This window comes from Rhincodon typus, chromosome 26 (genome assembly GCF_021869965.1).
Source record: "Rhincodon typus isolate 14 chromosome 26, sRhiTyp1.1, whole genome shotgun sequence".
Lineage (NCBI taxonomy): Eukaryota > Metazoa > Chordata > Chondrichthyes > Orectolobiformes > Rhincodontidae > Rhincodon > Rhincodon typus.
In genome coordinates, this window is record NC_063357.1 from 40,922,315 (window position 1) to 40,946,147 (window position 23,833).

Below are 23,833 nucleotides of genomic sequence, written 5' to 3' on the forward strand. Positions count from 1 at the left end.
GTTTGAGGGCTGCCAGCTGGGTGGCAGGAAGCCTGTGTTTGTTGCAATAGGGGCACTCTGTCGTTCTGCCACCTGGGTTGCCAGCTTCACCAGCACAAAGCCTGTTCCCCAGAAAACATGACCGAGCATGTGTGGCGCTTGAGCTGTTGGCTCAAACTTATTCATCTCGGTCTGTTCTGTGCTGCTGCTGGTAAATTTAACTGCACAAGTTCTGAGGACTCTGAGATTTAAATGGTTTCTGTACATTGTAATGCGCTACAAAAAACGTGCTGCGCTGTCAGAGGTGCTTGAGAAGAGATGTTAAACAAAGGCCCCAGGTCCCAAATCAGGTGATCTTGAGGCTATTTTAAACAAAGGCCACAGTTGACTAATATTACCTTCAATCTACATCACAAAAAAATCCGAGATTATCTGGTCATTATCACTTTACAGTTTGTGAGAGTTTGATCAACACAAATTAATGGTTACTTTTCCCACATCACAATAGCTAGGCATTAAAAATATGACTCGAATATAGAGCACTTTGAAATATCTAATGGCTGTGAAAAGTGCTATAAAAATGCAAATATTTCTTGCTCTATGCAACTAGTGTTGCAGTGCAAATTGTAAGAGATCAATTATTATGGGCTGTATATTCTAGAGTGTAATCAGCACAATCATAAACAGCAATTATAGCTAGGAGTACAATCCCTTAAAAGGGTTGCCTCCCTGTCAAAGTATTACAAGAATTCTTTTAATTTCCTCTCTCCGTTGTTTGGCTTCTGAAAGCATCCAGCTGCAATGGTGTAGGATTCCACAGGTACACTCTGACTTCTTATCCCTCAAGATGGAGCCTACTTTCACGTGAGAACCTGGTTGGAGAGTGTCTGCAAGCTATTCAGCACTGGCAAGCATCATATCAGAGTCCAGTTTTGTCAGTTCCCATACATTTGTGATGCAGAAATTGGTGGGCCTTGATTGAGCCACGCATTTTTGATTTGGAACAGTAAATTGACTGAGGATGTAAATGTACTGGGCAGGCTGTGACTGCGTTTGTAAAAGTATACTTTAAGAAATGTCTGCAGTAACAGCTGCGAAAGTTGCTGTCACCCTCCATAAGGAGACCTCAACAGTTACCATCCCCTGGTGGATATAATTTCTGCTCTTTCAGCGCTCCTACATTAACTGTGCTGTTGTTATCGAAGTGTGTGGCACTACTCAGTGAAGGTAATCATTTCTCCACTAATCAGCTCTTACTGAGCCTGCATGACCCAAGACCATGCTGAGCATGTGGAAACTCCATTGTCCTGATGTCTGACTCTCTCGCCAGACTTTATGCGTCACTGGTGTTTTCAGCTCCTTGAGCTCCTGTGGTTTGAAATTGCCCAAGTTCTGTGATCTTCCTGAATTAATGAAGTTGCAGCAAGAATTCAGACACTTGGCTCAGTGCAGCTGTTGCAGAGGGTTTCAGGAGGGCAGGTGTTTACAAAGGAAAGCCAAGGAAGGGAGCATTGTGACAAGACCACATCTCCTTCGTCCCCTATGGTTTCTCAAAAAAAAAATTCAACCCCCTTGCTGTAGCACATCCAGGTTAAGCCTCGAACTATTTGCTTTGCAGAGGAACCATCTTTTTTATTGTAACTCACTAGTTTTAGTTAGTCACATGCATGTCTGACAATGACAAGGGAGGTGGGCTATATTTAACTGCATCCTTTTGTTCCACACGGCTGATGCTAGAGGGGCACTCTATTTAAATAAAGCGCTGTCTTACCAGGAGAAGATCAGAGGCTCAAGCCCCACGGCTAATGTGCCATGCCCTGGTAGAGCAGGTATTATTCTTATCTTGGCCAACACCACCTGCCCTCTAGTATATGTGAAACCCCAGAATTGACATCCATTCTAGACACTGTGCGGAATATATTGGATAAGGACTCTGGCTTGTTCTGCTTCTGGCATTGCAAGCTCACTGAATACAGAGTATTTTATAATTAACCATCCTAGCTCATTACCAGGAGATATCACAGCTTTGCTCCTGCTGGAAGGAAGCCAGATATCCTTAATTCCATTTCTTGCCTTCTACTAAAATGATTTTGTCATTAAATTCAAGTTACCTCCCCACCACTGCCACCATCACCAGTTGTACAGAATCAAGCTATTCAGCCCCTTTCACATAAGGTTATCCCCTAATGCATTGGAACATAGGAACAGGTGTAGGCTATTCGGTCCATCAAGCCTGTTTTAACATTTAATAAGATCATGGCTGATCGCTTCACTGCCTTTTACCCACACTTTTCTCATGACATTGGTAATCAGAAATCAATCAATCTCTACTTCAAATATACTCGGGCTGAGCTTCCACAGTCATCTGTGAGAAGAAATTCCAAAGGTTCACACCCCTCTGAGTAAAAAACAAAAAAAAAAATCTTGTCTTGGGCCTAAATGGCATCGCCCTTATTTTTAAATTGAGTCCCCAGTTCTGGTCTCCCCATCCAGAAAGAATATCTTACCTGCAGCTACCCTGTCTACCTCTTCAAATATTTCGTAGGTTTCAGTGAGATCTTGGGTGATCTGATCTGATCTTGCCCCAACTTCTACTTTCCTACCAGATCCCATAATCTTTGCCCCCACAATCTTTGCCCCCACAATCTTTGCCCCCACTGTTGTTCAAGACCTCTTTGTCCTCTGACAGAGTCTTTTCCTTATAAATCAATCCTGAGTCCAGTAAATGGATGACAAATGCTAGGGGCAAGAAAACACTCATCAGTAACTACCGATACATATGCTTGCGCCAGTGGTCAAAAGAATTTTTCTTTTTCAAGGGCTGCTCTTTAAAAATTTTTTTGAGGACTACTTTTTTGATTTATATTGCCATGTAAGTATAGTAGCTCCTGAACTTACGCCGCCTTAAACTCGATTTCACGTTCATGTGGAAGGAATTAATTACCTCAGTGATTTAAAAGTTTCCTTGGATCTCATTGACTGAGTATTTCATTGTTGCTAAATTTAAAACCATTCTCTCTCCTTTGCAGCCTGTCTCACCTCATCTTGCAACCTTCCTGTCCCCCCACACCTCCCTTGCAGCCTCTTTCTCCCCTTCACTTTTTGCAGTCTCCTTCCCTGCACCTCTTTCAATTTCCTTCTCCCTGTCACCTCTTGTTGCCTCTCTCTCTCTCTCTCTCTCTCTCCCCAACCCATCCTGACACCTATTTCTCTCCTCCCTTCTACCCTTTGCAGCATTCATTTTCACTTTCTCACACCAACAGCCTTTTCGTAGTCTCTTTCTCCTTTCCCAAAGCCACAGAGAGCTGCATTCTGCTCCTGACCCCAGGCCCTCTCCTGACTGACGACTTCACTCCAGATCCAGCAAGAGGCCTCTTGCTACCAGCCTTGGCAAAAGGCCACTCTAACAACAGTAATCCTGTCCCAGCCAAAGTCAGCTTTTGGCATCCCCACCAGCTCCCTGCTCTCAGCCCTGAGTGATTTCCTCACTGCGAGTACTGACTTGCCGAGCTGTTAATGCTCCTCCATTTATAGACTGTTTCTGTCAGGTTCACTAGTGAAGAGAACAGCATCAAACAAAACAGAACTGTCCCGTACTTGGAGAAGTGTTTACAAGGACAACGTATTTTCCATTAGTCGCCCATGTGAATGTATTTTCCTGGGCAATTTCGGGACTTTCGGGTGTAGATGCAAAGCGGATAGATACGCACATGCACGCTCCCACCCCCAGTATTTCAATGCTGATGTGCGTATTTGTGCCCGAGCTCTGAACTGAACTTTCACTCCATCATTGGTATTAGCCTACTCACCTTGATAATTATTGGAATGATGTAGTTCACATATAGTACACTGCAGTGCAGGAACCTGTCTGATCACGCTACAAAACGCCTGCCTTTGTATCTGTGTGGGGTAGTAAGGAATGCAGAAAGAAAATGTGCAGTCATTATGTGGTGCGTGAGAAAAATGTGACTTGACAAAATCGGAAAACATTCCAGGAATACAGCTGAGCCTGAGCTCTCGGCCAATTTAACGCTTATAACCATGGCTGTGGCTTGTTCGCGGAACAATGGGTTGTTTGTACCTTAACCCTTGAATGTCTCCTGCTACCTTACTGACCTGAGCTGCATTATTGGGGTGGCACGCTGGCTCAGTGATTAGTACTGCTGCCTCTTGCACCAGGGTCCCAGGTTCAGTTCCAGCCTCGGGCAACTGTCTGTGTGGAGTTTGCACATTCTCCCCGTGTCTGTCTGTGTGGGTTTCCTCCGGGTGATCTGGTTTCCTCCCACGTTCCAGAGATGTGCAGGTTGGGTGGATTGGCCATGCTGAATTGCCCGTAGTATCCGGGGATGTGTAGGCTAGGTGGGCTAGTGATGGGAAATGCAGAGCTACAAGGATACAGTAGGGGTGTGGGTCTGTGTGGGATGCTGTTTGAGTCCGCACAGACTCAGTCCAATCAGCCAAATGGCCTGCTTCCACACTGTAGAGATTCTGTGATTCAGTGATATTGTGCTGTCTTAGAACTTTAATCCAAAGCTTCATAGGCCTTCCAGTGTTCGTAAAGGTCCCATAGCTCTAGTGCAGAAATGGAAACGGTCTCCCTATGTCCTGAGCAGCATTTATCTTTGGACGAATTCAACAATAAGTGAAAAGTCTAGCCCATTTATATCTTTGCTGTCTGTGGCACCAAACTTTGTGCAAAAAAGCTGCCATGTTTCCTACAGTTAAGGATGTCATTATTGCAGGCTGTCAGCTAAGTCCAACAAATAGATGTAAGGATTGAGGGAGGGGGTGTTGGTATGGGAGTGAGAATGTATGAAAAGTCTAATGTTCTGGGGGCAGGGGTTTAAAACCCACTGTGGCAAATGGTAAAATTTGGAATCAGAAGCTTTTCTCAGTGATGGTGACCATGAAACTACCTTTGTTGTGAAAACCCCTCTGGGTGACTACTGTCCTTTAGGGAAGAAAATCTATCATCATTACCTGGTCTGATATACATGTGACTCCAGGCCCACAGCTATGTGGTTGACTCTTAACTGCCCACTGAAATGGTCTTGAATGCTAATCAGTTTAAGGGCAACTAAGGATGGGGAACAGATGCCAGCCCTGCCAGTGATGCTAATGCCCTGTACAAATTTTTAATAAATGGTGAACTTACTTGGGATTTATGGCACAGAAACAGGCCATTCAAAGTTTTTGAGAAGATTTGTAGCTCTGGTTGTGGATGAGGTTGTAGACTTGCTCGCTGAGCCGGTGTGTTTGATTGCAGACGTTTTGTCACCCTGCTAGGTAACATCGTCAGTGCGCCTCTGATGAAGCGTTGGTGTTCAGTCCTGCTTGTTATTTATATGCCTCAGTTTGCTGGGGTGGTTAGCATTACTTCTGGTTCTGTTTTTTCAGCCGTTTGTACACCGGGTCTAATTCAACGTGTTTGATGGAGTTCCAGTTGGAATGCCAGGCCTCCGGGAATTCCCTGGCATGTCTCTGTTTGGCTTGTGCTATCATGGATGTGTTGTCCCAGTCAAATTTGTGTCCTTCTTAGTCCATGTATATTGAGACCAGTGAGAATTGGTCGTGTCTCTTGGTGGCTAGTTGGTGTTCGTGTATCCGTATTGTCAGTTTACTTCCCGTGTGTCCTATGTAATGTTTCTCACAGTCCTTGCATGGTATTTTGTATATAACGTTAGTTTTAATGGTTGTGGATTTGGGATCCTTCATGTTCGTCAGTAGCTGTCGCAGGTTGGTTGTTGGTTTGTGGGCTACCCTGATACCAAGGGGTCTAAATAGTCTTGTAGTCATCTCTGATATGTCCCTGATGTACGGTACGGTGACTAGTGTCTCTGGTCGTGTTGTGTCCTCTTGTTGTGGTCCGTTACCTCCACAACAGGCTACAACAAGAAGACATAACACGGCCAGAGACACTAGTCACCGTACCGTACATCAGGGACATATCAGAGATGATCACAAGACTATTTAGACCCCTAGGTATCAGGGTAGCCCACAAACCAACAAACACCCTGCGACAGCTACTGACGAACATAAAGGATCCCAAATCCACAACCATTAAAACTAACGTAATATACAAAATACCATGCAAGGACTGTGAGAAACATTACATAGGACACACGGGAAGTAAACTGACAATACGGATACACGAACACCAACTATCCACCAAGAGACACGATCAATTTTCACTGGTCTCAATATACATGGACAAAGAAGGACACGAATTTGACTCGGACAACACATCGATGATAGCACACACCAAACAGAGACATGCCAGGGAATTCCTGGAGGCGTGGCATTCCAACCGGAACTCTATCAACAAGCACTTTGAACAGGACCCGATATACGAGCCACTGAAAAACAGAACCGGAAGTAATGCCAACCACCCCAGCAAACTGAGGCATATAAATAATAAGCGGGACACAACACCAACGCTTCAGCGGAAGCGCCCTGACAGTGTTACCAAGCAGGGTGATAAAACATCTGCAATCAAACACACCGGCTCGGTGAGCAAGTCTACAACCACAGACCAACCAGCCCATTACCAGATTAGAGATAGTAGGAACTGCAGATGCTGGAGAATCTGAGAGAACAAGGTGTAGAGCTGGATGAACACAGCAGGCCAAGCAGCATCATAGGAGCAGGAAGGCTGACGTTTCAGGCCTAGACCCTTCATCAGAAAATGGCTGACGTTTCGGGCCTAGACCCTTCATCAGAAAATTTCTGATGAAGGGTCTAGGCCCGAAACATCAGCCTTCCTGCTCCTATGATGCTGCTTGGCCTGCTGTGTTCATCCAGCTCTACACCTTGTTATCTCATTGCCAGATTATGTCAGTTCTGAAATCTGGATCAGTCCTATAAAGCATTAAGTAAACATTGATTATGAGGTAGAAACAGAAAATGCAGCAAATGCGAGTAATTGCAGCATTTTCTGTTTATATTTCAGATCTCCAGTGGCTGCAGTGTCCTTTTTGTAGTTATAAATGTGACCAGCTTTATGTTTGTGACCCACTTACATATGGAAAGAGAGTTCTGCTCCCTACTACCACCATCCGTCTCTGAGGGGAGCTGCCTCTAGTGGGTTCACATTTTCCTGTCACCAACTGTGCTTAACCCAGATCTTTTTAACAAGAAATGTTGGGAGGTAACTGACAGTTGCCCAACTCTTGAGCAAGTTGCCAGTGGGCCATAGTGCAGTCCTTGTTGTGATGGTGCTCTCTCAATGGTGTGTGGAAGGGAGTATATAGAGATTGTGTGTATTTTTAAAATATAGATTTCATTCACATGAATATGCACTACTTCAGCACTCCTGAAATTCTTAAAAGCATAGGTCATAGAACTGAAACATTGAGTCTGTTTCTCTCTCCAAAGATGCTACTTGACCTACTGAATACTTTTTATTTTGATTTCAGACAGAACATAGAACCTACAGCGCAGGAATGGGTCCTTGACACCAAATGAGACCAAATAATGCCTTCTGCCTGCCCTTGGTCCATTTCGCTCCATTCCTTGCATATTCACGTACTTATCTAAAAGTCCCTTAAACATCCTTATTGTATCTGCCTCCACCTCCAACCCCGGCAGCGCATTTCAGCCTCCTACCACTCTGTGTAAAACAAAAAACCTTCCCGTCACATCTCCCGTGAACATTCCCCCTCTCACTTTAAATGCAAGCCTCCTAATAATAGACTTTTCAAATCGGCAGGAGAAAGATTCTGACTGTCAACCCTATCTATGCATCTCATAATTCTATAGACTTATATCAAGTGTCCCCTCAACCTCCGCTGCTCCAGAGAAAACTTTTTCTAGCCTCTCCTTATAGCTCATACCCTCCAATCCAGGCAGCATCCTGGTAAACCTCTTCTGCGCCCTTTCCAAAGATCCACATCCTTCCTTGTGATGTGGCACATGAATACATGTTCAGAAAGCAGATTAAAACTCCTTCCCCTTCTTACAACAGTACAGTTACTTGCAACCCGTCTCCTTGTATGTGCATTCAATATATTTTAACTATCTACCCTGAGCTCCTTTGAGGGAAACTGCCTCCTAGTATCAGTTGAAGGTAGTTTTATACAGAGCGTCTGTTGAAGACAAGATTGATCACTTCAAGTTGGGTCCCCTAACATTAAGAGGCAGGAAGCGTTTGTCCAGTTGTACTCACCTGGACTGGAAGCCAATTTTGAGAGGTGAAAGGCCAATACATCTGGACAGGTCACTGTACAACTTGTTCATTGAGCCTCCCGAATACTAGCACAGCGTTACTCTGCCCAGGATTACCTCCATTTAACTCTCACCCCCCACCCAGCCATGTGCACACCGTAATTTCTAGAAGAGATAAAAGAGAAAAAGCTTTACTGGAGTTGAGCAGCCAGTTTGGAGTCTTATCAAACATGTACAAAAATCAGACTGAAATTAATCTTTGAGAAAATATTAGTTACTGTTAGTGTAGAATTAAACAGCAGTAAATGAATAGCTCTCTCATTAAGAAATGCCAGTTTACAATATGCGCCCTGTTCAAAGGGATTAAATCAGATTAAATCATTGATGAAATAAATGGGAGGCTCAGATGAAGGTTACAGTTTGTTTTGATAGTCAAAGAATGAATTCCAATGATCTTATGGAAATGTCCTTTTTGATGATGGTCATGCAGACATGAAAGTGCACATTATACTGACATTATACTGGACGTGATCAGCGTCACAGGATTTATGACATTGTTTATTTCCAATTCCTTCTAAAGACTCTGAGTACGATCAGTTGTATCATGCGTGGGATCCCAGTGGACGAGCTCACTGTACAGGGTGCCAGCTAGTGCAACTTGTTTCTGAATTTGCAGCCAATTACCAACAGTGACGAGTATTGTTTGCTCCAGTTGGATATCAGGGCTTAACGGAAGTGAGGATAGATGGTATCGTGCTGAGACCTTCCAGCTTTGAGGTAAAAGTGTTTGCGTTGCATAAGTCTCTTCAGCATGTGCTGAACCTGCTGTTAAACAATTTCAACCCATCAGTATCTACATTCCTAATGTTGAGCGAGAATGCATGTAGATGTGTGCATTCTCTATCAATAAAGAAAGCGGACAGGTTTGGCTGTTTTGCTGGAGGCAAATTCTGTTCAAGTTAGTGTAAAATTGAGGAAATGATTTACAGCTTTATTTCTGGGAATGCTGTTCACACACCTGTACAAATCTTTTGCCATTGGTATAAACTGTGACTCCCTAAAATAGTTGACCATATTATTTATTTTGTATTCCAGGCAGTAATTTTTTTTTATTTAATAGGTGCACTATATGATCAACTTCAGAAAACAAAACATTCAAAACATTAGCAATTGCTCCCTGTCATCTCATTGGGTATTGATGAGAGTTTGATTCTCATGCCTTTAGTCAGACTGCTTGCTCAGTACTGAAATTATTCTGATTATAAATGCTTGTTGCAGGTAGCTTGGATTGATCTGTCAGTTGACCATTAGAGGTCAGGCTTAGGCCACATTATACTCTGGTTTAACCTCTAAATGTACGAGGGAAACTGATACAGTGACTTGCAGACAATAAGGACTGCTTAAGGTCTGTTTTCGATGGACCAATCACAATCCACCTATCCCCATCTCTCCTAACTTTCCCACGGCCCCACTCCCCTCCTATTTATTTCTGGCCTCCCCTTCCCCTCCCCAGACATGATGAAGTGTTTAAGCCCGAAATATTGACTTCCCTGCTCCTTAGATGCTGTTTGACCTGCTGTGCTTTTCCAGCCTTACACCTGTAGACAGAGGAGCTGATACTGGGTTGGAGGACAGGTAAAAGAGTGTGGTGGCATGGTTAGAGTTCACTTTGTAACTGGGTGGTAATTTTATTTTGACATCATTGTCCTTGTAGGCTCTTGGGGTAAAATTTGATTATTGCTTCTCCATGCTTCTTTAAACGTAAAGCTTTCTGACATGTGGTGATCGTGAAAGGCACTATATAAATGCAAATACTACATACCTAGCAGACAAAATTTGAGATAATTTATTGGAAGGGATTTCTGCTAGTAGCTAACATACCAGGAACAGAAATGCACTCCCAGTAAAGTGACATTCCGAATAATGGGTGGTCTCGAAAGGGCTGGGAAAGAACACGGATCAGTACAGCACAGGAACAGGCCCTTCAGCACCTCCATGCCTGTGCTGACTATGATGCCATTCTAAATTAATCCCATCTGCCTGCACTTTGTCTGTACCCCTTTATCCTCTGCCTGTTCGTGTGTCTGTCTAAATGCCTCTTAAACCTTGTTATTGTATCTGCTTCTACCACCTCCCTGGCAGTGCATTCCAGGCACCTACCACTCTCTTGTGTAAAAAAAAATAACTTGCCTCGTACATTTCCTTCAAACGTTTCCCCTCTCACCATAAAACTATGTCCCCTAGTGTTTGATATTTCAACCCTGGGACAAAGACTCTGACTATCGACTCTATCCATGCTCCCATAATTTTATGTACTTGTGGCAGGACGCCCCCAACTCCTTATTTAAAGCAATCCAATTTGTCCAACCTCTCCTTATAGCTAATATACTCCAATCCAGGCAATGTGCTGTTAAAACTCTTTTGCACTCTCTTCAAAGCCTCCACATCCTTCCTATAGTGTGGGGGACCACAACTGCACGCAATACTCCAAATGTCAGAAGTCATGCAACACCACGTTATAGTCTAACAGGTTTATTTAAAATCATAAGCTTTTGGAGCACTGCTCCCTCGTCAGTTGAAGTCATTTGAGCTGACAAAGGAGCAGCACACCAAAAGCTTGTGATTTTGTATAAACCTGTTGGACTATAACCTGGTGTCATGTGACCTCTGATTTTGTCCACCCAAGCCCAACATCCGTATCTCCACATTATGGCTACTCCAAATGTGACCTAACTGAAGTTTTATACAGCTGCTGCATGACTTGCCAACTGTTAGACTCAGCGCCCCAACCGATGAAGGCAAGCATGCCATATCCCACCGTTACCTCCTTAGTCACTTATCTTGCCACTTCCAGCGAGCTATGGACTTGCACCCTAAGATCTCTCTGTATATCTGTGCTCCAAAGAGCGTTGGCTAATCCTGAATGTAATGCTGGAAGATGTGTTTTCTTTCTGTTATCTGCTCTTGAGAGGGAATGAGCTGAAGGGTAAGTTTGGCCCACCAGTCTGGCACTAAGTAGATTTTGAACAAAGCTATTTCCAAATATTCAGTATGTCTTGATTTTATTAAAATAGGACTGATTTGTGGTTTTATGTATGTGTTTTTCTTCAAAGAAGCAATGTGTTCCTTCATTGGAACTAAAATACCTGAGAACCAATTGTTTCTGACCAACATGACAAAGTCCTGCTAAGGAAGACAACTCGTTGAATGGAATAGTGTAGCAATGTCACTAAAGTATACTGCAGCACCTACAGCCATCATCTCATTCTTCCTACTCCTTTACCTCATCCTGTGATCTCTCCCAATCCACAATATCATGATGAGTGCAGGTGGGACTGTTAATGATAGGTCAGGGGTTTGTGAAAGGCTGGATGCAAATTTGTTTGCATACATCATTGCCAGAATTCTGGTAACCTGTGACAGGCCACAGAACACTGATAGTCTGCTTCTGAAATACAGATTGTTGGGGAGAGATGTCAAAGAGCAGTCTCGAGTTCTGTGTTCAGAAGTACAATCAATCTTCATTCGAGCTCTTTACCATATGTGCGGGAGAGGCCAGAGACCGCTTTGAATCTGGCTTTCACATGGGGCCCAGTCGTCCTCTTAAATCCAGCTCAGATCGGAAGAAAGATCATTGAAGCTCTGACTTCCCCAATGGGATACAGTATTTTTATACATTTTGTGTTACAATAATTACATGCAGCCTTGTCATTGTTCCTTTCCCCCTTAATTTATACGTCCAGACCTGTGATACACCCAATCAATGATGGACAGCCCTCGGATACCCATGACCTCATGATGTTTACTGGACATCATGTCATCAGGCCTCGCTATCGTACAATGTATTCCATTAATTATACTCTTTTCAGACAAGTCCTAGTCTTGCTTATCTCTAAGGACTGCTTAAATTCTGTTATTCATTGTATTTATTGCTATTCCTGTCAAATTCTGTTATTCATCTTGTATTTCCCACTGTCCTAATCACAGGAGATACAAAAGGAAGTCAGTTCTTAATAATTTCTATAAGATTCATAATATTAGTTCTGATATAAAGTTAGTTACGTGTAATGTTTTATGGTTACACCTACTGTTAGCATTCTTTAGCTAATGAGTTCTAAGCAGTTTCTGTCCCAGTTGACCTTGGAAAGTAAAGTAGACACTGCCCCTTTATCTTCCAACTTTATTCTAGTCACGCACTGTCTTTTAAGATGAAATTTACTGTCCCTACTCTGACTAACTCTTTTACCTAAGAAGACATCTTTTTCATTAATAAGACTAAAACTCAATCACTTTCACAGCTCAATGAACTGGTCTCAATTCCTAGGTTTTTACAAGGCATAATCCCACCCATATCATTCGTCTCTGTTTTTATGGGATCCTAATTTTCTTCTTAATGCTTGCTACAAACTTCACTGTCTGTTCTGACATTTATCAAACTTTCTCTTATGGATATCTGCAGCTGTTTGTACAGAACTCACTGTATATTAATTTGTCTGATTCTTTGTTCAAAGTAGACCATGTTGGGTTATCTCCCCCTTAAAGCTACCATTGTGCTTAATCTATGACCTTACTCTAATACTGGACCAGGCAAGCTAATTCTGTTATTGCAGCCATTTTTATGCCAGCATGTGGCTGTTTTGTGCTACCTGTGACTAGGGGCTGCTCTAACTCAAAAATGCCTTTAATTAGAGTACAGCATATCAAAATTGAGCATCAGAGTGAAATTCATTTTTTGTGACAAGCTTTGTGAGCAGAATTTTGGATCCTCTCTAATCCTGAAACCCTTTCATTGTGGTAACTGTTAAAATGGGTGGAACTTAATTGGAAGCATTGTTAAAATAGTTGCTGTTTGCTTAGAGGTTGATGAACAATTGATGGTTTCGACCAGACAAGTTGGGAGGCATGCCAAAAGTTGGTGTTTGTATTTAGTTTTGTTTCACTGGCACACCTTGGCTTACAAATGAGATTGAGTTAAGTGCATTTGAATTAAGGGCCTTGATGTGGGAAGAGCACTGTTATTGTGTGTTTATTGATTCATTAATGCAGGAATGTGCCTGTCATTAATGCAGGAATGTGCCTGTCATTAATGCAGGAATGTGTCTGTCATTACAACCTTAACAATAGACATTAACATCCTTTGGACCTTTCTGTTATAGTCTTATTTCTCATGAATTTTCTCACCTTGTTCGTGAACTTCCTTGGGCACAGAAACATTTTCCTGATTCCTTGTTCTTCCTGCAATTCCGCACTGCCCATTCTTCCTTTCTGGATCTTTGGGGATCCCTTGCCATTAAAGGGGGAAAGACTACCTTTATGTCACGTCTTTCATGACTTCGGCATGTCCTAAAGTGTTTAACAGCAGTTGAGTACTTGTGAAGTGTAGTCACTGTTGTAAGAAAAGCTGCAGCCACTTTCCTAATAGGGAGCTCCCACAAACATTAGTGTGAAAGTGACCAGATAAATTTTGTGTGATGTTACTGACAATGTCCGTGCAGTTTACAGGCACATTCACTTCAGCTTCCGGAAGTTGCTGCCGCACATGGACCTCAGAGATCCACGCAGCAGGAGAAGGTAGACAGAATGTAGATTGTTGAGACACTGGAGAGAATTGCTCGTCTTCAGAGTACTGCCGTAGGATCCTTAATACTCACCTGAGAGGAGCAGTTAGAGCTCTGGTGTGGAGTCTGTTCTGAGATTACAACCTCTGACTGCAGCACACCCTCAGCACTTTACCATTGTGTCAGTCTTTTGCACTAAAATCTTGGAGCACCTAGTTTCCCTAAACTAAGTGGTATTACTGTGTATCTAATAGCTTTATGACTTTCCTAGCAGTATTCTTGCAATGAGATATGAATACCCGTAAACTCAATAGTATCTCTCCTTAGCTAATATTTGCACTCTTGTGCAAGGCTTAAATGAGAGTGTTGACCTTTATGTGCACTGTTGACAATGGTTCACTCCAAAGGCCAGTAAATATTTCATTTCTAATCATTTTGTTCAAGCTAAATGGTAATAAATTCACTGGGCTGAGTAACGCAGAGGCTTAGGTCAATGATATGTGGTTAGTGCTTCATTTCCCTCTGTGGCATCTGATAAAATATTAATTCATTAACTTTAAATTCTAAATTAATTAGTCTGGATTTTAAAGCTGGTCTCCATAACGATGGTCATGAAGCTGTCATTGATTATCCAAAACCCATTTGGGTTCACTCATCCTTTAGGGAAGGCAGCTGCCATACTTGTGGGATGATTGCTAACAATCTGGTTGCCTCTTAGCTGCGCTCTGAAATGAGCTAGCAAGCCACTCAGTCCCACTGAACCAATCCCAAATACATGCAGAAGTTCAGGAAGGCGTCTTGCTCAAGTGCAGTCTAGGGATGGGCAGCTGGCCTTGTTGGCAATGCCCACATCCCATGGAACATTCCGATTTTAATTCAGACATCTATAACAGAAAGTTTGCTTGTTTGAATTCTTGATTGAAGCAGTTTCAAATACACTTTTTGCAAATGTACAGCAAATAATATGTTTCCTTTAAATTACGGAAAAGGGCTAGAGTATATCAGTGAGTCACTGGATTGCTAAAATGATGGTTAAACTTCCATGAGAAATGTTATGGTGTCGTAGGTACATAACAAGATTTCAGTCACACCTCGTCCAGACAACGTTGCTATAACCAACTTAAACTTTTCATCCCAGGGTAAAACATCGACATCCTGACTAGATTGTATATGAAATCTTGTCATCAGCTTCCCTCTTACAAGTACCAATTTCCATGTAACCTAACAGGGAAACATTTCCCAGCTGTCATTTTATTTAAAAAAAAATCTGTCCAGTATCTCTGTCCTTCCAGATAACAAATTATAGTACAGAAATCTTCCTGTCTGAAGCATGAATGCATCCTGCACAATAGTGCAATCAATTGACCTGCCTACAGTTTACTGGCTTGTCCAACGATTTCACTGCTGTAGCTTCAGAAATATGAACTCTGATCATCAAGACTGAGGCACTTCAGCTAAAATCCACATTGTGCAGGTTAAAAAATGACAATGCTGAAAATTCTCCATTTGTCTATGACACATGTTTGGATGATCATGTACAACTTGAATTCTGCGTTATTTTCTACCTCTTTAATCTCTAATGGCAGCTGTTGGGATTCATTGAATTCTGTTGTGTGAAACATTAGATAATGTCGTGACACTGGTCTCATTTTGCATTCAACCAAGTACATTGAGGCTGAAAGAGGAAATGTCACTATTAACGTTTGACTTGTTTATTTCCAACACTGTTGGCTTTGCTAACTGGCATAGAATAGCTTTTACTCAAGGCACAGATGAGAGCAGTCAGAGGGGAGGTACCATTGATGAGACATGTTATTTGAATTGTTTCACTGAACAATCCCATTTTTCTGTTTTATAGAGTCTGGCCTGCTCCCTTGTCCTGAAAGCTCTGCAGACCCAAGTGGTGAGAAAGACCTTGATAGACCAAGAAGGGAAAATCATCATCAATCAGATCATCAACCAGGTTAAACAGGTGATTGACTTACTCCAAGGCTTTTACATTAAGAATGAATAGCAAAAAAATTCAAAATTGAGATTCATCTAAAACAGCGGACCAGATTTGACTGTGAGGTTAACAGTATGACTGATACCTCTCATTGTCACCAATTGCAAATCTAACAGCAACTTGGGGCGTGCACAGATGTGCAGGTAAATATCGAAATCTGAAGTTGCTGGTCAAGAAGTGTTGGTCTGCCATAATTAGTATGATGACAGCATCTCACTGTTTGATTTCCATTCAGATGGATTTGACATCATGTAAATACCGACAAGAAACACCACAGAAAGTTAAGATTCTTTCCATTTCAGTGCCTTTTTTAAAGACTGAATAAATCTTATTTACTTACATCCCACCAGAGCTCCTTTTGACAACATCATCCAATCCCCTGACCTCTGCCACCTAAAAGAACAAGGGCAGCAGATGAATAGTGAAACATTACCCGTTAAGTTCCCCTCCAAGTCACATGCTATCATAACTTCAAATAAAATCGCCATTCCTTCCCTCGTGCTGGATTCAAATCCTGCAGCTCCCTCCCTTATAGCACTGTAGGTGTCCCTACACCATGCAGACTGCATTGATTCAAGAAGGTGGCTCATCTCTACCTTCTCGGGAGCAATTGGGAATGTACAGTAAAAGCTTGCCAAGCCAGCACCACCTACATCCCACGGCCAACCGTCAAAAGCAATCAACCTGCTACTGAAAAGGAACTTTTACAAGTGTAAAACCTTGTTCCTTAAGATTTTAATTGAAGTAGACTTCTATACAATTGTCTAGTTTATCATTTTTTTCCTCTTTCAATCCAAACTTGCATCTCTCTTTCAACTTCTGGAGGTTCCAAGCATCACAGGTGCTAGCTTTCAGGCAATTGGATTCTTTCCAAATGACAACAAGACATGGCTGAAAGCCCTTGATACTGCAAAGGTTGTGGGCCCTGACAACATTCTGGTAATAATCCTGAAGACTAGTGCTTCAGAACTTAATGTGTCAGTAGCCAAACTTTTCCAGTACAGTTACAACACTGGCATCTACCCGATAATGTGGAGAGTTGCTCAGGGAATGTGCAATTCACAAATAGCAGGACAAATCCAAGCTAGCCAATTATTGCCCATCAGTCTACTCTCGATCATCAGTGATGGAAGGTGTCAACAACATTATTACAAGCAGCACCTGCTCAGCAATAACCTGCTCAATGATGCCCAGTTTTGGTTGCGCCAGGGACACTTAGCTCCTGACCTCATTAGTTCATACATGGACAAAACAGCTAAATTCCAGAGGTGAGGTAAGAGCCCTTGACATTGAGGCCGCATTCAACCGGGTGTGGCATTGAGGATTCCTAGCAAAACCGGAGCGGTGCGGGGTGGAGAGAGAGAGGAGGAGCGGGGGAGGTGTGTGTGGAAGAGCGGAGAAGAAATTTAATGTCCCTGCTGGTTTGTCATACCTGGCACAAAGCAAAACAGTTTTGATTGGAGGTCAGCCACCTCAACTCCAGGACATCACTACTAAAGATTCTCGGGAATGTCTAGGCCCAGTCATCTTCAGTTCTTTCATAAATGATCTTCTCTTCTTCATGACATCAGAAATAGGGATGTTCATTACCACTCCTAACTACTTAGACACTGACACAATCTACTTCTAAATTCAGCAAGACCAGGACAATATTCAGGTTTGGGCTCACCAGTGGCAAGTAATATTTGTGCCACACATGCCAGGAAATGACCATCTCCAAAGAGAGAAAATTAGCCACTGCCCCTTGACATTCAATGACATTACCATCAATGAATCCCCACTGTCAACATCCTAGGGGTCGTCATTGACCAGAAACTGGATTGGACTAGCCATATAAATACAGTGGTTACAAAAGCTGGTGAGAGGTGAGGTAATCTGCACTGAGTAACTCACCTCCTAACTCCCCAAAGCCTGCCCACCGTCTGCAAGGCAAGTTAGGAGTATGATGGAATGCTCCCCACCTTGCCGGGATGAGTGCAGCTCTGACAGCATTCAAGAAGCTTGACACCGTCCAAGAATAAGGCATTTTGTTTGATTGGCTCCACATCCACAAACATCACAATTTCTCTGCATTCAGCAACAGCAGTGTGTACCATCTACAAAATGCATACAGAAATTCACCAAGGATCCTTAGACAGCACCTTTGAAACGCATGATAGCCACCATCTAGAAGGACAAAGGCCGCAAGAGAACACCACCACCTGCAAGTTCCCCTCCAAACCACTCACCACCCTGACCATTCCTTCAGTGTCATTGGATCAAAATCCTGGAATTCCTCCCTAGCAGCGTTGTGGGTGTACACTGAATGGACTGTAGTCAGAAAGGCAATTCACCACCACCTTCTCAAGGGTAACTAGGAACGGCCATAAATTCTGGCCCATTGTGTCACCCGTATCGTATGAGTGAATAAAAAGTAATTGACTGCTCTAATTTGTACACCTGATTCAGGCTCTTGTGTTAATAATTCTTCAGTGTGATTTGTTAAGGAGATTCATAGTTACCTACCCGGCCCCTGCATGCTCCGCAGAGGGCACTGCACCATTTTGAGCCCCCACTAGTAGCACCTTACTTAGCAAAAGCTCACTGAAATTGAGCAATGGCTGGTCTCATGAAAAATGGTTGTAGTTCCACTCGTTAATTGAGCAGATTCTGACCTTAGTTCTAACTCAGGATCTTATTGTAGCTCATCGCTGTCCTATTGAAGTTGAGATTGTGCTCTTCCTTACTGGAAAGGGTAAAAAGATGACCATGCTGACCAACAGCCAGACCTAATGGCCTTTACATAACATAAGGAAGTAAATGACCCAGTGAGTCTGTTCTCCTGTCCTTGTAAACTTTGCCTTCTCACGGACTCAATCTAACTTATTCCATCCCCTGAGGAAATGCTCCACAATGCAAGATTTCTCGCTTCCCTTAAATAATTCAGGAAGGCTGCAAAATATTTATCTAACTTTGTTTAGCTTCCAAATATTTATCTGAGCTTGGTTTTCTATTGTGAAGCAGGCTTTCAATCCTTGTAAGGTGCATTGTTCAAGAATGTTTATAGATGGGGAATAAAGGCAGCTTGAAATCGTCTGAAAGTCTGCCAGTTCTGGCCTGGCCTTGGCTAGTATGCAGGTCTGGTATGCTCAGGCATGCTTCCCACAAATAGCCCTTGAACATGGTAGTAAGCTACATACCATTGAGGGACGGAATAATCGCTAGTCAATTAATCCAGAGACGCAGGTCATGTTCTGTGGTCCCAAGTTTGAATCTTGCCATGGCAGATGGTGGAATTTGAATTCAATAATAATTTGGAATTAAGAGTCTAGAGATGACCACGAGCTGTCGTTGATTGTCAGGGGAAACCTGTCAGGCTCCCTAATGTCCTTTAGGGAAGGAAACTGCTGCTCTTACCTGGTCGGGCCTATTTGTGACACCAGCAATGTGGTTGTCTCTCCACTGCCCTTCTGGGCAATTAGGGATGAGAATAAATGCTGGCCTAACCAGGGATGCTCACATCCCGTGAATGAATAAGAAAAACACTCATTCAGACAGTGGAGCAGAACCCGGTGATAGTTTTGCTTCACAATGTAGTTATGATAATGGGGACATGGAGATATTGGAGAATCGGAGGCAGGAATAAATTTTAAATTCCTCCAAGAACTGTGTTAGATTCTGACGTGTCGGGAAGATTATAAGCACACTGTTGATTTTGTGACATTGTGATTTTATGAAAAGCCAACCACGATTCCCAAAATAACTGGAGAAATGCATGCACGAGATTGAGATCTAACGCTGCTGTACTGCCTCCGAAAGTCAGTCACTTACTGTGTCATGGTGCGGAGATTTGCGTGATCTGTTGGCCAAGGAACCAGTGCTGCTACGGCAGTGTTAATGGGGTGGTGGAAGTGAGAGTAAATGGTGCCATTGAGCCATGCATCAGCACCAAGGACCTATGTTCATGTTACATCTTTAATGTAGCCAAATGTCCCATAGTGCTTTAAGAAAGCATTGTCACCCAAAAGGAGGCAGTCAGTCACATTGGCATCTATCCTAATAGTACCCAATGCGTGCGGTCACAGTGTTACATTCTAGGGAGTAGGTAGGGAGGGAATTCCAGAGCTTGAAGCTCAATGGCTCGGACACCTATACTGGGATGTAGGAAGTGAAGGAAACAAAGGAGACCGGAATAGGCCCAGAGGCAGAGAGTGTTGTACTAAATTCAGATCATTGCACCGAGCGATGCTGTCAGGAATGCTATGGGCAGATGAGCAAGCAGGTCACTAATACTCTGAAATAAGAGACTGCTTCAGTAGATAGAGGGGGAGAGTTTTCTCAATGAGTTGCAATGTTTCATTTTGTTTCTGATTTTTTTTATCTCTGGCGCAGTGTTTGAAAACCACAACAAAGGTTAAACTGAAGGTGGAGCAGGAAAAAGTGGTAAAATGCTTGGAGCTGATCAGCGTTCTTATCAAGATTGTGAATCAACAGGTAAAAGAGGACTTGTGCTCAAAATGGCCTCCGTTTTATGAATGACAAAGAGGCACCCGTTATAAAGCAGAGAGTCGAGTTTAATCTCGGAGCCCAGAGATGGAAGGAACAATAACTAGTTGGAGTTAATGAGTTGATAAGCTTTTGAGCCAAGTGACCTGATGCTAAAGAAAACCCAATGAAGTCATGATCCCCTGGGTGGGGGCAAACATCACTCCTTGTAGCTTGGCAATTCTGTGCAGCACCAAGGGGTAGGTTGTCTTTCAGATCGGACAACACACCGAGGCCAGGTCTGTCCTTTTAACTCCTGAGGTTTGCCTTTTGTAGTTATTGGAGGTGGCATGAAAGAAATGGAAGTGGGTGAGGGGCACAAGGTGGCACAGAGGGACCGTGGGTGTGAAGGGGCATGTTTTCCAACTAGAGTAATAAAAATCTGCCCCTTAATAACCGAAAAAGTTGAGAAATTAAATTCGCCTCCTGTGTGTATTTTCTTTGGTCTCTCCCCTCAGATTCTCACTTTTCAAAATGCCAGAAGCTGATCTTTGTGTACGTTTTGTTCTGCAGAAGCTCAATGTCTCAGTGAAGGTCCTGGTGCCTCTGCTACAGTCACTGGGGCAACTGGAAGAATTTGGCAAGACCTCACAGGTGGACCATGCTTACTGGCATGTGATGAAACTGTTCGGATTCACGTAAGCACTTCTGTCTTTTGCTGTCTTGTCAGCTTCTGAAAATGTCGTGTCCCTGTCCAGACCGTATCAAATATGGTGTTCGGCCAGTGCCTGTCAACCTGTTGCCCTGCCATTGCTTATCACATAAAAAGCTTACATTAGGAGGAGGTGGGAGGAGGAAGTTCACGCAGTGGGTCAACTGGGAGTGATTAAAAGACAGGCAAAGATACCTGTGCAAACACAAAGGAAGTATAAGACATAAAACAGTTGAGTGCAAATTCAATTTACCCAACATGATGTATTAGCCATTACGGAGACCTGAGGTTGTTGGCTTGCTCGCTGAGCTGGCTGGTTATCATACAGACGTTTCGTCACCATGCTAGGTAACGTCATCAGTGAGTCTAACCCCATATACAAACCCATGCAAAAAAGAACCAGAAATGACACAACCTAACTTAACAGACTGGATCTCATACATGCCAAGTGGAGTAGAACAGCATCGCTTCATCGGAGAGTGCACTGATGATGTTACCTAGCATGGTGAGCAATATCCAGCCAGCTCGGTGAGCAAGCCAACAACCTCATCCACAACCCGAGCTACAAATCTTCACAAGAATCTTAAAATTACAGAGACCTGACTACAATCAGGACATAATGGGAAGTTAAATATTCTGAGATTCTATTGATTTTAAAAAAAAGATGAGATTACAGTAAAAGTGAGCAGGCGGTTCAAAGCCTCTGGGTAGAGCTAAGGAACAGCAACTTATGTCACAATGTTAATTCGTGACAGGAGATGTTCACTGACCTCCTGAGGACTGATAACAAAAAGAAGTGTGTGTGGAATTGAAGGTAATTTTGTAATGAGAGTCAGTGATCGGCTGCAGGTTAGGCGCTGGAGAAAAGCGTTAAACAAAATGTTCTCTGTTCGAAATATTGCAAGTAATCAGCTTCCTGGGAGTTACCATTGACTAGAAACTGAACAGCTCTAGTCATATAAATACTGTGGCTACAAGACCAGGTCAAAGTTCTGGAGCGAGTAATTTACCTCCTGATTCCCCAAAGCCTGTCCACCGTCTGCAAGGCACAAGTCAGGAGTGTGATGGAATATTCCCCAACTTGCCTGAATAGTGCAGTTCCAACAACGCTAAAGAAACTTGACACCAACCAGGACAAAGCAGCCCGCTTGATTGGCACCACATCCACAAACATTAAGTCTCTTCACCACTGACACTCAGTAGCAGCAGTGTGTACTATTCACAAGATGCACTGCAGAAATTCACTAAGGCTCCTTAGACACCACCTTCTGAACCCACGACCACTAAAATCTAAGAGGACAAGTGCAGAGATGCATGAGAACACCGCCACCTGCAAGTTCCTCTCCAAGTCACTCACCATCCTGACTTGGAAATATATTGCCATTCCTTCAATATCACTGGATCAAAATCCTGGAATTCCCTCCCTAAGGACATTGAGGGTGTAACTACTGTATGTGGACTGTAGCAATTCAAGAAGGCAGAACACCACCACCTTCTCAAGGGCAGCTCGGGATGGGCAATAAGTGCTGGACCCAGGCAGCGACGCCCACATCCCATGGAAGAATGAACAAGTAATATTCCTCAGGGGTCTGTACTGGGGCTGCAGCTGATGCCTTATTTGAGTGACCTGGAAAATTGTATGTCCAAAGTTGCTGACATGAAGACCAGTGAGTTGTGTGTATAAACTTGATCAGATATTTAGAAGCAGCAGAAACCATGGTAGGTTGTAAGTGAGGTAATGGTCTCCTCTACACCTTTGCTCAACAAAAGGAGGGAGACAGAAAGCATGAAATTATAAGCCAGACATTCTAAGCTTAACATGTTGCAAGGATGATGTCCAAAGCGAGTTTTAAAAATATTACAGCAGGGCACCTGGAAGAATGGAAATAAATTGGGCAGAGTAAATACAAATTTGTGAAAGGGAAATCAAGTTTAACTAATGTATTGCTGTTCTTTGATAAGGTGATGTGTAGTGGTTAAACTGCTGGCTGTACTGTACTTAGATTTCCAAGAGGCACTTGATAAAGTGCCATATCGAAGGTTATTAGAGTGCAGGGGGGTAAAGTGCATGGATAGAAAATTGACTACTTAACAGCAAACCAAAAATAGACATAAACGGGAAAATTTCTGGTTGGGAAGATATAATGAGTGGTGTGCCACAGCTGTCAGTGCTGGGCCCTTAATGTTTTACCATTTTTATAAATGACTTGGATGAAGGGACTAAAGGTACAATTGCTAAATTTGAAATTTGCTAATGACACAAAGATAGGTAGGAAAATTAAGTTGCGGTGGCAATAAACGTAGGTTAAATGGCTGGGCAAAGATCAGGCAAATTGGAGTATGATGTTGGAAAATGTGAAATTGTCCACTTTAGCAGAAAGAATAAAAAGAATTTCGGGGTACTGAGGAATATGGAGGAAATTGAATTGAATTGATGTGCAGGCCTATTGGAATCAGGGAACGAGCTTAAGGTGCTGACTGAGCTACATTAGTAGCAAATTTTTTCTCTGTTGGAGTTCTGTACCTCTATGACTTGCTGATGTCCATTTTTCACCCTGACTGATGTTTTCGGTTGGAGTTCAGCAGCAGCGGATCTCTTGGGTGCCCAGAGATGACAGAGCAGAGACAGAGTAGGATTTTCAATGAGCAGTGTGCCCTCGGCACTGCTCCCAAGGTCTGTGCACGCTAATCAGCATGCTGATGTCATTCCCGGGAGTGACTTCCGGTTTTGGAAGTTGCTACCAGGCACGGACCTCAGATCTATACTGAAGACAAAATTGAGAGAAGGAAACAAAGTAGCAATAAGATTGTGGCTGATTTAGTTGTGGTTTTAACTCCAGTGCCCCTGTCTCAACCCCCACCCCTCCGTAACTTTTGATTCTTTTGTCCATCAAAAATCTAACTCCATCTTGAAGGGATTCACTGACCCAGCCTCCACTGGTTTCTTGGGAA

General features: G+C 43.0%; 1 protein-coding gene across 1 annotated transcript in view; it reads left to right on the forward strand.

Moving 5' to 3' along the window:
* The window catches only part of mybbp1a (MYB binding protein (P160) 1a), an 89,539-nt gene that overhangs the window by 64,567 nt on the left and 1,139 nt on the right, over positions 1-23,833 (forward strand). The window contains exons 24-26 of the mRNA XM_048612397.1: positions 15,559-15,672; positions 20,077-20,178; positions 20,743-20,867. Coding sequence (XP_048468354.1) covers positions 15,559-15,672; positions 20,077-20,178; positions 20,743-20,867 — 341 coding nt within the window. The remainder of the gene's footprint in view (positions 1-15,558; positions 15,673-20,076; positions 20,179-20,742; positions 20,868-23,833) is intronic.